This window comes from Amblyomma mixtum, chromosome 3 (assembly GCF_055824585.1).
Source record: "Amblyomma mixtum isolate Tamu chromosome 3, ASM5582458v1, whole genome shotgun sequence".
NCBI lineage: Eukaryota > Metazoa > Arthropoda > Arachnida > Ixodida > Ixodidae > Amblyomma > Amblyomma mixtum.
Window position 1 is genome coordinate 424799131 of NC_143014.1, and position 14711 is coordinate 424813841.

A 14711-nucleotide genomic window follows, 5' to 3' on the forward strand; every position below is an offset into this window, starting at 1 on the left:
TTTCATCTTGTGTTTAAAAACTCTAGGATGTGTTGCTTCAGGACGTTTGCATTTGCAGTTTACCTTTTTTTAGCAGTCTGACATCCGCGACTTCAACTCATTCAAGCAGTCGTGCGTCTTGTTGGCATCTTTGCAGTCATAAGCGTCGATGTTTTCGCAAGTTGACCATTTTCAAGCTACCCAGTCTTTCCTGCTCCCCTCAGATCACGAGCACATCTATTGAGTCGCATGCTTTCGCAGGAGTGGTAAAGGTTATCTATGTCGAGACATGAAAGGCTGTCGCGAGCTCTATATCAACGTTTGTTTGCAGCAAATTGTTTAGCTTGTGACATAGTTTTGGGTCATTCTGAGTGAAACATCCCAGACTGCAAAAGCGACCACTGCTGATTGTCTGAAAAAAAATTCGGTTAGTTGGCAGTTCGGTGATTAGACTTTCAATGATGTATTTTTCTTTAAAAAATTTTTTTCTAACATGAGCGCTCTTTAAAGTGTCTGCAAAGAAGCAAAAGTTGGTTGGAGTTGAAAATTTTTAAATCAGGTGAAACAGCATACAAAACGAATCTTAATTTAAAATATTTCACTTGCATTATTCTTTAATCTGATTTTATTAATGAAGCCATGCAAGAATTTTCCACATTTTTCTTGGTTCAGTAAAAAAGCAAGAAATGTGTGGCGTGTAAAGAAATTTTTTACTTGAACGTCATTATTTCAGCCTCAGTAATTTTTTCCTGCTTTCACCCATTGCAGTGGCAAGAAATAGTCACCAGTCACAAGGTCTGTAGGTCTTGGGCATTAGCAAAACACAAGCCAAGCGGCACGGTGACAGCTTTTGCAGAGTTTAGTGCACTACACAGTAGATTGTAAACAGTTTGCAAATTTTATTAGAACAAATCATTTTGTTTGTGAGAGCATTGTTTTCAGTTTAAAAGAAGTGATTTACGTAGCAACAGCAAGAGCCAGGCTTTCTCTAGTCAAGGAAAAACAGGAGAGGTGGTGCGACTGAATTTCGGGCTTTTTGTTGCAGCTGAGCACCACAGCAACTTTCAACTGTTTCAGCCAGTCTGTGAGCACTTCCAGGGATCAGTCTTGGCAAAATTTGGAATTGGACTACTTGCCCCGGGGCTGAACATGTCATTCTTTGTGGGCAGATTTGGATCGAAGTCCAAGCTCTGCTCAACGTTTCAGTTGGTCGTCTACCAGGGGAATTTACAATGAGAAATTTCTTCTATGCACAGTGCACTCACAAAAAGGATGCATGCGATGCATGTTGACATACTCAGTGAAGCATGCGAAAATGTGCTGCTAAATCAGACTGGTTAAGTGCTCAGTCAAATAAGCATTCGGCATCATGCGAACAGTGTCCTTTCTTTTCTGAACCATCAAAGCGCTTCGTGTGTATTACCTGCAGCATCTACCACAACCCATTGCAAAACTCAGCTTTTTCTAGGTGTTGAAATTCGCCCCCGAGCAATGGCAAGTGGTAGTGCTCTTGCATTTTACTTTCAGTTGAAATTTTGGGCCCCCTCAAGACAGCTTTGCTTCAATGTTGTGCTTAACGTGTAGTTGCTGCTGGCGATGCGTGCCAACGTGGAGGACCGAGGCCTCAAGGATATGACCCCGCTGATGGAGGCGGCCACTGCGGGCCACGTTGACATCGTCCGGCTACTCATAGAGCACGGAGCCGATGTTAACGCACAAACAGCACAAGGTACGCGTTCTCTTTCTCTCTGGTGCCTTCCTGGGGCAAACAGCAGGTGTAGCACATCGGTGCCCACCTGGTTGTGTGCACTCCAATGCAGGTCCCTTAAGAATCTTAGCTTCGCTGCTTGCCAAAGTTGTTTCGAGCCTAGCGGGACTGCATGCATTGCACAGAAGCCACTCTGCGATCGAACCTTGGCCCTGACACTGAGGTGGGTTGTGCTGGTGCAGGGCACACGCCGCTGATGTTTGCCTGCCTGGGGGGCCACGAGGCTGCGGCTCGAGCCCTGGTGGAGGCAGGGGCCAACCTCGAGGAGCACAATGAGAATGGCCACACACCCCTCATGGAGGCTGCCTCTGCTGGCCACGTGTCCACCGCCCGTGTTCTGGTAGCTGCTGGCGCCTCCATCAACACCCACTCCAACGAGTTCAAGGAGTCTGCGCTCACTCTCGCCTGCTACAAGGGTACGCTCATCAACTCCTCCTTTCGCTTTAGCAATGCAGTGAATGCCAGAGAGCTGGCTGTAGTTAGAGCCAACCCATGACAGGTCTGGAGAGAGTGCTGGCATCGGGCCCTGTATTGTGGAAGTGTCCGCTTCAGTCCATGCCTTATGGCTCAAGCTCAGGAATGCGGAGATAACAGCCACATGATGACAAAATTACTTACAACTTCAACTTGTCATAGGGCCTTGTCATAGGGCCTTGCCGCTGTAGCTCAGTGGTTACAGCGCTCCGCTACTGATCAGAAAGACGTGGGTTTGATCCCGGCCATGGCGGCCAAATTTTGATGAAGGGGAAATTCTAGAGGCCTGTGTGCTGTGCGATGTCAGTGCACATTAAAGAACCCCAGGTGGTCGAAATTTCCGAAGCCCTCCACTACGGAGTCCCTCATAGTCTTGGGACGTTAAGCCCCAATAAACCAAACCAAACTTGTCATAGGATTAATGCTTGTAATGCAAAAATGAATACTGGTATAATGGCTGCTATGCACTTCCAATTGCTATTGGCACTTTCAAAGGTTCAGCGCCCGGTCTGACTTGCATGCCATCGTCCTGTGTCCTTGTTCCATAGCGCTATGTTAATCCGTGAATCAAAAGCAGAAACAGGCATCTGATTGATTTAACGGTCCCGGTCGTGGCGGTCGCATTTCAATGGAGACGAAATGCTCGAGGCCGGTGTACTGTGCAATGTCAGTGCACGTTAAAGGGTCCCAGAAAGGGATGTCTGAGGTCAGCAAAAAAAATACTTGCATTATGTAGAGCATAGGCCACTGAATGTTCATGCCACGTACAATAAATTAAAAACGAGTAGATAATTTACAACACCTTTTCAAAAACTACCACTCCCGAGCTTCGCGGCAACCAGCGGCGGTGAACTTCCGCCTGAATCCGTACTCATTACGTCATTTTAGCGCTTGTTACATCACCAGTGCAGGGCCATCATTGGTTCGCCGTGCCAAAGTGAGATCACGCATTTAACAAACTAAAAGCTCTAGATACTTCACATTCTTACTCTTTTCGGAAACATTTCGCATTTGAACAAGGTGTTGTCGTTTATATGCATGAATTACTCTGTTATTGTGTGTTCGGTGTCAGAAATTAGTACTGCACTTCCGGTTTACAATGCTGTCATCTGCTCGTACCGCTTTGTCACTCCGCCGGCGGCGCCGTCGAATCGAACCGAGAATCGAGGTGCGATTTGGAGTCTCCACGCTACTGATTTCTGTCGTGACCTCCGTCGCATGCGCAATCAAAATGGATCGGCCGTGCTGTGTCGTTGGTTGCAAAGCCAGGGACCGGCAAGATGCTGCCCTTCGGCATTGTCTGCCAAAAGATGGAAGTGAGTGAGCTGTCGTCGGGATTCAGCGCCGGATTTCTGAACGGCGTGTCCTTATAAAGGCGGGGACACATGTGCGAAAAGTGAGTGCGATTCACTGCAGCACGCCGTTGCGAATGGCGTCGCAACGTCCGATCGCAGCTTGTCACCTGCGTCCAACCTGCTAGATGTCAACGACGAGCCGCGCGTGACAAACGCAGCGACGGGAAGTCCTTCTGGTAACAAGGCGATCTTGTCTTTTATTGTGATATTTGTACACCATCCCAAGCAGCGCTCAGGCACTGCTGCACGGCGGCGAAGTGCGACACCGGTTGTGGGCGGAGCTTGGGTACAGCGGCGCAGCGATGCTTACCTCTCCGTGTGTCCCTGCTTGCTGTGGGGCAGCAGTTCGCAAGCGACGATTGGTGCGGTGTGTTGGCCAAGTTTTCGCACATGTGTCCCCTGCTTAAGGCGGAAATCCCATTTCGGCACTCATCCGCAAAAGTCGTTCCTTCAGCTCAGGGTCCATAGTTCGAGAGAAGTCGCAGCGACGGTTGCAAGACACAGGTGAACACGGCAGACAACGGGAAAGCGAGCGAGCGAAAGCGCCCATCAACTGGAAGTAAACAAACCGATCTTGTTGATGACATATTTGTGGGGGGAGCATGGTCCCGGCCTGTAATCTTTATTTTTTTATGGTTCGCTCCGGTGTACGAGTTGAGAGGGAAAAGGCTGGTGGTCATTTTTAATAGCCATTATCTCTGGTTCCACACAAGGTGCATCAAAAATTTTTGCGGTAGAATGATGGATCATTCAGTGTCTATCAGTATTTCGACTTCTCTTTGCCTACATGGCCATCTTTTCAAGAACTCCAGGTGGTCGAAATAATCCGGAGCCCTCCACTGCGATGTCCCTCCTAGCCTGAGAGTCGCTTTGTAATGGTAAAGCATGTAAAACTTAACTGAATCTCCAAGTGTTCACCTTTTTATTTTTTCGAAATGGTACCAAAACGGCCATTGAGTACCCGTTCTGCCATCTGTTCGCAGGCCAAAAAAAATGCTTTGGACAAGCCCCGCTTGCCTTAAACCGGACACAGAATACCGGAAAACACTCGATAACCTGGACTCGTCATAAGCTAGAAATGGCAGCCGGCATATGACAAGCTTGGCTTATCAAAGTCTGCAAGGGGGTCAAAGGCGGTGCAGGGTTGTGTGCAGCTAACGTTCCAAGACTGTGGCTGCAGTTATTACCCCTGGGGGGTAAAGTTCAGCCAGCAAAGCGGTCCACTCCAGTTAGTTGCTACCTTGGACGCCATTTTACAACACATTATTTTGGCCAGCAGTTTTTCTCGCTAAGTCAAGGATGGGTAAAGCTTGAACTTGAATCCGTAAGACTCATGCCACTCTTAATCACATTTTCTTTGTTTTTAAACATATTTTGTAATGTTCAGTGTATGTACTGTTTGTGGTTCTTTGTTTTAATATCTCACGATTGTGACGAATAAACTCTTTCGGTTTGAAACATCTGCTTTCGAGCTTGATTTCCGGTTGCTTAAGGGGATTAACCTATGGGATCAAGGCACTTAAGGCAAGGAGCCGCATATGACCGAGCCACTCGCGTCCTTATGCACCGTGATGCCAGCTTCATGCGTTGTATGCAAGGCAAAAGCTCCAAAAGGATCGGGCATGTCGCATCATCTGTGAGTTAACGTGTGAAATGATACATCTGCACATTTCACAACTATGCACTGCAAAGTGCGTGAACGAAAATCTCCCGCACTCAGAGCTCTCTTTAAAGAAAGGCAGATGACGCCAAGTGAATCAACCTTGCTGCCGTCAACTTTTTCACGGCATTCGGCTTTCTTAAGGCCATTGCCTGAATCTGCTTGACAGAGTACACATTGGTGCTACTTATGAAGGTTGTAGGTGTTCCCTCTTAAATGCGTTTCACAGCACTAATGCATGCGGTAAGTTAAGGTGACACTGTTTCGTGCATTTCTACCTCCACCTAGCTGCTAATCATGCATACCGGCTTCTGCTTCTGCTTGTTCGTGATGGAATGTGTGAGGATTGCTATGCATGAAAAATCTCATTACGAGCTACTCCTGCGCCAGAAAAGACATGGCATCGTCGTCCTCGGCGAAGGAGAAAGATAAAAAAATGCATGGTGCCCACGGCTGTTTAAGAAACCTTTGGCATTTGCTATAACAAAATCTGACCAAAATAAATCAGCAGAGCAGTTACCATATTTACTATGCAAATTTGTTTCCTTTGGGAATATTGTTCGGCCTCTTCGGACCAAAGCAAATTTCTGACATGTATTTGCATTGGAAACAAAAAAAAAAAAGACTCATAATCCCGCGCGCTTGACGGACGAAATGCACTCCAAGCGCATCACAGTCACGGTACTGGCCTTAAAGTAACAGTTAAGAAGATACGAGGCACCCATGTGAAGTTAGTAGGTGTGCAATGCTGCATACCATTGGAGACACTACGATTTCCCCTTCTTTACAGCAGTCGAGAGCTAGACTGCATGCTGCCATCTTTCCGGGAGCTGCGGTGCCAGTTTCCAACTTCGTTCTTTGTCCAGATTTAGCAAGTGTCTAAACAGCTGGCAGTACACAAACAGCTGGATCGTGGTGGCGTTGCCTACTGGCTTGTATGGGCCCAATGCGCAGCTTTTCCTGTATTTCTCTCTAGAGCAACAACACCACCTAGACTACTCAAGGCCTCTCCGCTCCTCTGTGACGTCATCTCACTATGACGCATGCGGAAGCTCGGGCTTTTCTCGGATGCACACTGTATGTGTATTTCATCCTGTAGCTGTATTTCATCCATCATAAAGCCACACATTTCTCATGACCTTTCATTGTGGTCACAATGAGGCATCCTGCTGCTCATCTGCTGGACTGGTGGCATATGAAGAGCAGACACGTCTGATGGTTGACTCATGAGGCAGAATGAGGCCTCCATAGCTCAAGTATTTGTAGGCGTGAGGAGAAAAGGCTCGAAAATACCAGCAACTCAGAAGAGTAACGCTGTGATTTGCTGGAAAGAAGGAATATTTGTTCCACCAACAAGTTCAAAGCGTCCTTTCGCTCCTGGTTTCTTTCATTTCATTTATTCTACCCTCAAGGCCCGAGGGCATTGAAGAGCGGAGTGGTTGTATACACTGGTTGAGTACAGGGCGTTTCATTTCTAATTATACAATGGTAGCTATGGCGGAACAAAAAGCTGATGGTTGGTGATGGAGGCTGTGGGAAGGTGGTTCCAGTCCTTTGCTGTTCGTGTAAGGAAAGACTCAGCTGCGCATTTTGTTTTAAAGAAAGGAATGCCGATTTTATGCGCATGATCAACTCGTGATGAAACATATGACGGAGGAAGTATAAGATCGCGGTGCAGTCTGGGGTTATGATACATTATTTTATGAATTAAGCAAAGGCGAGCGTGCTTTCGACGGCTAGCAAGAGATGGTAACTGTAATGTATTCTTCATAGAGGTTGCGCTAGCGGTACGGTTATAGTTCTGAAGGGTGAAACGTGCAGAGTTATTCTGAATTATTTTGAGGGAACTGATCAGGTTTTCCGTGAAGGGGTCTCAAATGGACGCAGCATATTCCAACTTACTACGAACGAGAGATTTATAGAGAAGTTGCAAGGAGGTGGGGGCAGAGAAAAAGTTACGGCGAAGGTAGCCGAGGGCAGGGTTGGCGTGAATCATTGAATTGATGTGAAAAGACCAAGTTAGATCACTTATGTGAACGCGTAAATAGCGGTAAGAAGACACTTGTTCTAGTTCGATGTTACAGTCGAACCCGGATATATTGAATTCGAAGAGGATCGGAAAATAGTTCGATATAGCGAAAATTCGATATACAGATATAGGCTAAAACTGCACTCCCGATCATAACAAATTGTGGCTTACCGTTTGGAACAGCCGCGAATCACATAGTATGGGCGCGCAATGTGAAAGCGCTTTATTTCGCGGAAAAAAAGATCACTAATTTTGGGCTGCTTTTTCCCCTGGGAAACGAAGTTCAAAACACTGGCCTCGATCTTCTCGAGACTGTCCAGGTGCGAGAGCACAGTGCCTTCCATTTCGCCGCAACAGCGCCGAATCAGGCTAACGCTGACGCCAGTTCAGTGGCTGCGCACGGACGCGTTTCTTCGACAACACAGTTGCCCTCGTCGTCGCTGGAGTCGGCGTCTTGAACGCCAGCTACCGCTTGAACTTCGCTGTCAGCGTTAAAGTCCTCAACAGTCACTTCGGACGGAACGGCGCCGAGAAAATTGGACAAGTCGCGAAACGCGTCGTCCAAGCACTCATCGTCATCTAAATCTTCCGGACATTAATCTCCGGCCACTTCAAGGCCTGCCTTGCCAAAACAGTTGGCTACTGGGGCCTGCTTCTCGTCGCGCGTTGAAACACAGGCACACACACACACACACACACACACAAAAAAACACGCGAGGCGCAGATGGAGCGATAAGAGCGAAGCCTATGCGAGCGGCAGTCAACGCGGCTGCGAAGGAATGACAGAGGGAAAAGAAAGAGCAGGGAGAAAGATCGGCGCTCTGGGCTTCGTTTTTTTTTTGTTTTTTTTTTTCTGAGCTCTCTCTTCCCCAGACCCACGATGTGCCCACGAGCGACCGTTTTCTCTCTTTCCCCAATAATCGTGGTCGCCGCGCGTCTCCATGCGGCGCTCTCTCTTCGCTGATCTCCAATGACCTTGACGGAGCACACGCCGGCGGTACAGGAGGAGAGGAGGAGTGGGAAAGCTCGCGCCGGTGGGGCGCAAAAACGGGGAACAAAAAAAAAAGGGCCCTGTGCCTGCTGACTACGGAAATGTTCTCCGCTGAGGCGGCTGAGGACCGGACAGGAATGTCTTTGGGGAAAGCGCACCTTCCAGGGGCGCGGCGCGGCGTTCGATATATCCAATGTCCGGCGAAAATGGAATTCGATATACAACGCAACTGTCCTATACTTTTACATAGTATTTTCAAGGGGGTAATCTGTGTTCGATATAGCCAATAATTCGAAATTTGCGGGTTCGATATATCCGGGTTCGACTGTATCTAGATAAGAAGTGGGGTGTGTAGAAATGCGTGACACACGTAGTACTTTACATTTGGTTTTGTTTAGTTCCATTGACCACGATTTACACCACTCACGAATTCCATCAATGTCTTTTTGCAAAAGAAGAGTGTCGTTAGAGTCGTTAATTTCACAAAATATTATGCAGTCATCTGCAAGTAAATGAATGTGGGAGGTCATTAATATATATCGGGAACAAAAGGGGCCCAAGGACGGACCCCTGTGGGACCCCAGAATGCACGGAAGTCAATGGAGAAGAAATGTTATTAGCCATTACAAACTGTGTTTTATTACAAAGGAAATATTCTAGCCATGTTAAAACATTTGGGAGAAGATTTAGCTTGCTAAGTTTAAAAAGTAGTTTATGACTAACCTTCTCTAAAGCCTTGGAGAAGTCTAGAAAGATACAGTCCGCGCATGAACGACGATCCAGAATAGCGTGAAGTTTGTGCGTGAAGGTAAGTAACTGCGTCTCGCACGAGAATGATTTGCGAAAGCCGTGTTGAGCGTCAGTGAAGGAGTTAGAGCTTGCTTCAATGTGTCCTCAAGAAGGGGCTGCACAAGCGTTGGAATGCTATCTGTCATATCCTTATCCACAGGCTTCAGATGTCTTATGAAAACTCTCGACAGTATCCAATAGACTTGTTAGGCACTGAATATTGTTCAGTTTTTGGAATGTCTACGCCATCAACTTTAGTCACCTCGACGTCTTGAAAAAATAGCCGTATGGACAGGTCCTTTGTTACTTTAACTGATTTTTTGGCAGCTGGAGCACCGTCAACACCGAGATTTAGAAAGAGTGTGCAGTCAGGATAGGAAAGAACTTTCCAAAACTCCGAAACCTGAATATGTGGAAGACAGTTTAACAGAGCCTGAAAACTGTCCATTCTGTTGTGTTCCTCCTCTCGATGAGTCTCAGTGGACAGGTTGATGGCTTCCTGTATTGCAGCTGCTTCAAGACGCGCCTTGTGATCTGGGGCCTCTCGAGATGCAGTTGCAGTTGGGCCAGAAAAATGCGCTGAGCAGTTTGTCAGTATGCTTGGTACTGTGTCAGTTCGAAGTGGTTCCAGCTTCAACTTGGCTTCAATAACTTTTTCTGTTTTCACATCAACCTAACTTGTTTTGCCGACCATGTCCGCGGGTTTAAAGTGACATTCGCAGACCCAGGATGTGAAAACAGACGTTAAGAGGGTGCATACCGTAAGTTTAACTCTTTCCTTACCATGGGGAAAATGACCATTTTCTGAAGGTTTCTGTACATTTTTTTTCTGTAATATCTATTGCATTCAATATTTATTGCAATACCCAAAAGCAGAGCTGAATAAAGGTGCTTTCTATTCATATAAGTTTAAACAATAAATTGCGTGTTGCAACAAAAAATTTTATTTGCTTACAAGATTTTAGGAAAAAATTGATCAAAACTTGCAAAGACACTCTTATATTTAAAAAGAAAAAAAAATGTTAAAAATTTTCTGAAATATGCAAAATGTTCGTTACTCTGTTGGCCACTATGTGCAAAAAAAAAAAAAACTTTTCTATCTTGAATAGTATTCTTGCTACAAAATAATAACTGGAAACCCTATAGTTGTGCATCAGAGTGCGGCCGCCTGTGTTTCAGGCTGGCTTCCATCATCACCGCTGTGAAAACTGAATCAGCATCTTGCAACATCTTCAGGCTCGTTGTTGCACAGGTCGTCGATTGAAACACTCGCACACGAGGCGGAGTCCTGAGATTTGCTATGTTTTAGAACGCGTGGCACGCATGTGGAGGCTCCCAAGCGACTTTGATGGTGTACCGCATCTTCAGAGCATGTTCAAAAAATGCCATTTTGCAGGGAAAAAAAAAACTATATCGGAAAGAAAACTTCAATTCTCCGACTATAAGCCAGATGCGCGTCATGCTTGTAAGCAACGCAGAAGGCTCCGAAGTCGAGCGGCAAAGGCATCATTTGTGGGCAACATGGCGGGCAATAAGCGCAGTTCCACGTCTTCATTTCTTCGCAGCGCGTTAGAAAGTGCCCCCTTGCGGGACAAAAGAAAACTAAATTGGGAACAGAACTTTGGTTCCTTTACTTACAAGCTATATCTGCAGCGTGGTTGTTAGCAACGCAGAAGGTTCCGAAATTGAGGCACGAAATGATCATTAGCGGGCTAACGATGCTCAGTGGGCACGGTGGGAAAAGAGTTAAAAAACAGCAGACATAATGATTGCAGTCTCATAGAAAGCCCGCACACACTAAATATCAGTAACACTGTACCTCTAAGCTGCATGCACGCAGTCAGAAGGTTCGCACCATAGTTATGCAGACTTTTTTTTCTCGGGTAATTACTGAAAACGCATTGAATGCAAAGAAGCCGTGGACTGCAAATAGTAGAGAGGAATATTTTGCCTTACCACCGATTGCGTTCCTGGTGTGAAATCTGCTCGATGGATGGCTTTTATCCACTGACCTCTTCTCACTGGGTCCAATGGGAAGGTGAAGACTCTCACTGTATCCCCTCCATCATAATTGCCGCAGCACTGCAGTACACAAAAATGTCCAGGCATTATCAAAAAGTGCACACTTGATGAAAACACTGCAGCATCGGGGCAGCCCTGTAACTGCCACTCAACCAGTGCTTATTTTGAAAATGAAATGAACAAAACTTTTGCGACACACGTTAAAGAACCCCAGGTGGTCAAAATTTCCGGAGCCCTCCACTACGGCGTCTCTCATAGCCTTAGTGGCTTTGGGACGTTAAACCCCGCAAAACTAAAACCAAACCAAACATGTTGCACAAAAAGACTGTTTCACACTGCAGAAGCACCATGAACTGCGAAAAGTCAAAGAAGCAACTGATGTTTACTGCTCTGGGGATGCAATGAGTTGTCGAGCAATGAGTCAGAAATTACTTTAATGGAACAAATCTCGTACACAAAGCAGTTTTTTTTTAATATTTTAGTTGTCAAACAGCATTAAAAGCGTTAATGTGCAGCTACCAAAATACGATACTTCGGCTTTCTCGAATTCGCGCATGCCCCTCCACAGCCGGGACGACCGTTCAGGCATGTTTGGACGACTGGAAAAACCCCTCGCATCCATCTTCCCAATGCGTCGGGACAGGAGACAACGAAACAGCTCCGTTGTAGTGTGAGGACATAGGCGCGAGGAGGAGGAGGATATGGAGAGGCCTTATACCGCTGTCATACGGGCACTTTCGATCCTCATTGAGTCAATGCTGATCGACGGTTGTCACACGGCTACTTTCAAGCTCTCGCTCTCACGAAGCTATAAAAATAAACACTAGTTAACAAAAAAAACCGCAGTTGTTGTTGTAATTGATTTAAATGCAAGACAGAACATTTTCAGGCACTATGCCTGCATATATGCAAACATATTTATAAATAATATCGACACCACGCCAACCACGCTCCGTCAGTGTAAACGAAGATGGCGTCCTCCTGCTCGTCGATGCGCAAACTGTGGAGCGAGCGCGGAGACAGCCGCACTCATCGACTGCTGGCTAGACCGTCTAGATGATTTGCGGCGCCAGAAGAGAAACGCCGCAGTCTACGCAGAAATCGCGGAGGCGTTGCGGGCCCTCGTGTTCCATCGCACAGCAGCAGAGGTAGAGTAGCAGAGGTTCGCCACACGTCTGGCTACGGATTTGGCTGCCGCTGCACCCGTGACCCGACTGCACAGTGTCGCCGGACATCTTCATGTTCTGGCTGTTGGAGGAACATTTGGCGCCACCTAACACACGAGGGAAACTTCTCAAGGAGCATTGAAAATGCCCGTGTAGGACCGGACGTTTCGAGCGTGCTCGAAGATCTCGATGCAGATAGAGTTCAGTGAGGATCGAAAGTGCCCGTATGTTAACTTTGTGAGGAAAGCAGGACGCATGTTTTCACTAGTGCGCGCACTATGCCGAGTATGCCGACGCGGCGTGGCGAACAGTGCCCGTGTCGAAAGAAGCACGCGCGCCCAAGTATATGGGTTACTCTTTTTGGAGCAAGGGAAGGTAAAGCCACGCGTATTTAGACGCTTCCAGAATGTGGCCCCGGGTGGCTCTTGGGCTTGTGCATGAAGGAAACAAAAATAAAAACAGTCTGCCCCCCTCCCGAGATCACTTCATGTGATAGCGTGCGGTGATATCTCTTCCCGCTGCGCGCATGCATACGCCGACCAGCGCGGAATGACTGTAGATAAACCTCTTTGCTGGAGACGCTTGCGCCATGGGCCGCTCAGACGCGCGCACTGAAACGTACCACCAAAACATCAGGGACTGACTCGGAGAGCGAAAAACGGGGGAGGGAGCGGCTTCTCGAGCACTTGGCTTGCGACGGCTGGCCGCTTGGCGTCGCGCTCCCTCTCGAGTTTTCCCTCCGTGAGTTTGTGTCATGCATACCGCATTTGCACTTTTTTGAAGCGAAAAGCTTCATTAGGCTCGTCAACACCGCGCTTCCGTTGGGCCACCCCCGGGCGCCCTTCCTCCTCCTCGCCACTCCCTCTCTTCTCCTCGCCACCTGTTTACCCTTCGCCGCTGCTAGCGGTTCTTATCGCGTTATCGCAAGGCGTTGCGATAACGCCCGAGGGGCGGCGGCGGACATAAAAGAGGCCGCGCGCCGCGGCGCGTGCTCCATCGCCACTTCTCCTCCTCGCCACAGGTTTACCCCTTTGCCGCTGCTGCGCCGTCCCAAGAGATGGTTTTTTCGCGAGGCGTTGCGATAAGGCACGTGTGAGCGGCGGCGGCGGCCGTAGAAGAGACGCAGACATTCGCCATGGAAGGAAGAAAAGAAGACCCAGAAGTGGTAGTTGGCTCAAAATCTACACCGCTATCGTGGTGCTCCCACTGCATTGTGCGCGAACTGCGACAGCAATGACGTCGAACGAAGCATAACTGCAGGTTTTCGCTTGTATATCCAGGCTTAACCAGAGCTAAGCCACTGCCAGTTTTTTCTTCTTGAGGCTTCGAAAATAGGGTGCGCAAATTACGCGGACATTTCACAAACGCCCTAAAAAAACTACAAGGCCATAACGCGCAATACCTATATACCGTGTGTTGCCACCTGTACGTCGACCCCCAACTCGCACCCCTCGCTGGCGAGAAAAAAAGATTACTCAAAATATAGGGTGCATAGCAAAATATAGTTAAAGAGCATCATTGCTATTCAAACAATAGAAGTTCTTTGGTGCCAGCAGATTTCTGCGGGGACCATTTGGTCCAGTAGAGAAGCAGCAAGGGTCTTGCTGGGAGCAGTTGGCCCATTAGAAAACCAACCAGGTGTGCGGCTGGCGCTGTACCATTGGCTGTACAAAAAAAAAAAAAAGCAGGGTTCCTGCTGTTCTGACTTCGGCGAGCGCGGCTTCGGCCGCTTATCTGTTTTTTGAGCAGCGTCCGCTCCGGCGGACGCAGTTGTTGCTGCGACGCGCGTCTTTTCTTTCCCTTTTCTCTTTCCTCTGATCTTTTAACTCTCCTCTGTCTGCACGTGGCAGTAGGCAGGCCCGTGCAATTTCCTTTTCATCCTTCTCTCAGTCACAACAACACAACTGCGGGGACCAATAACCATTTTTCCCGCCGATCCCAGAACACCTTGTAAGCGCACAGTGGCGCCATAGCGTGCAGCAGCGTAGTGCAGCCCGAGAGCAGGGTATGGAGTTCTACGTGGACATCGAATTCACCGACGAAGAGCTTCTCGAGGCTTTAGCCCGAATTTCTGAAGGCGACCCAGCCGCCAAGAGAACCAGGCGGAAGCGTCGTACGTACTGCATCCTACAAGACAGCCCGCTTTGACTGCGAAAGCTGTATTTGCGACCGAGGTATCGAAATAGAACTAGCCTGCATCCCGGCCGCGACGACAGAAAAAAAAAAAATGATAGGCCCTCAGATAGTGTCGCTAATAGATAGTTTATGAGGATCGTTGACGAATACCGATTTGCTGGTGGAATGCGATGCAGAGTCCGGTGCGGATCGCCTAGCGCCTACTGGCACCGCAGCGGAAGGCGTCGCTTGAACTCGGCAAGAGTAAAACCTTGACTACAGCGCTGGCCGGCTCCGAAGGGCCGTTCGTGGCGGCTTCGACGTGCAACAGGCAGGGCCTAGTGACGATCAGGGCAGCAGCCA

General features: G+C 48.0%; 1 protein-coding gene and 1 pseudogene across 19 annotated transcripts in view; one reads left to right on the forward strand and one right to left on the reverse strand.

Moving 5' to 3' along the window:
- Positions 1 to 14711, forward strand: part of mask (multiple ankyrin repeats single KH domain) — a 120855-nt gene that overhangs the window by 37933 nt on the left and 68211 nt on the right. For 18 of the 19 annotated variants that reach the window (XM_089584975.1, XM_089584977.1, XM_089584978.1 and 15 more), the window contains 2 exons: positions 1564 to 1708; positions 1930 to 2163. In XM_089584975.1, coding sequence (XP_089441101.1) covers positions 1564 to 1708; positions 1930 to 2163 — 379 coding nt within the window. Of the gene's footprint in view, positions 1 to 1563; positions 1709 to 1929; positions 2164 to 14196; positions 14347 to 14711 lie in introns of those variants that run through there. The other variant, XM_089584993.1, reaches the window with a different exon arrangement.
- Positions 8214 to 12332, reverse strand: LOC149357936 (uncharacterized; annotated as a pseudogene).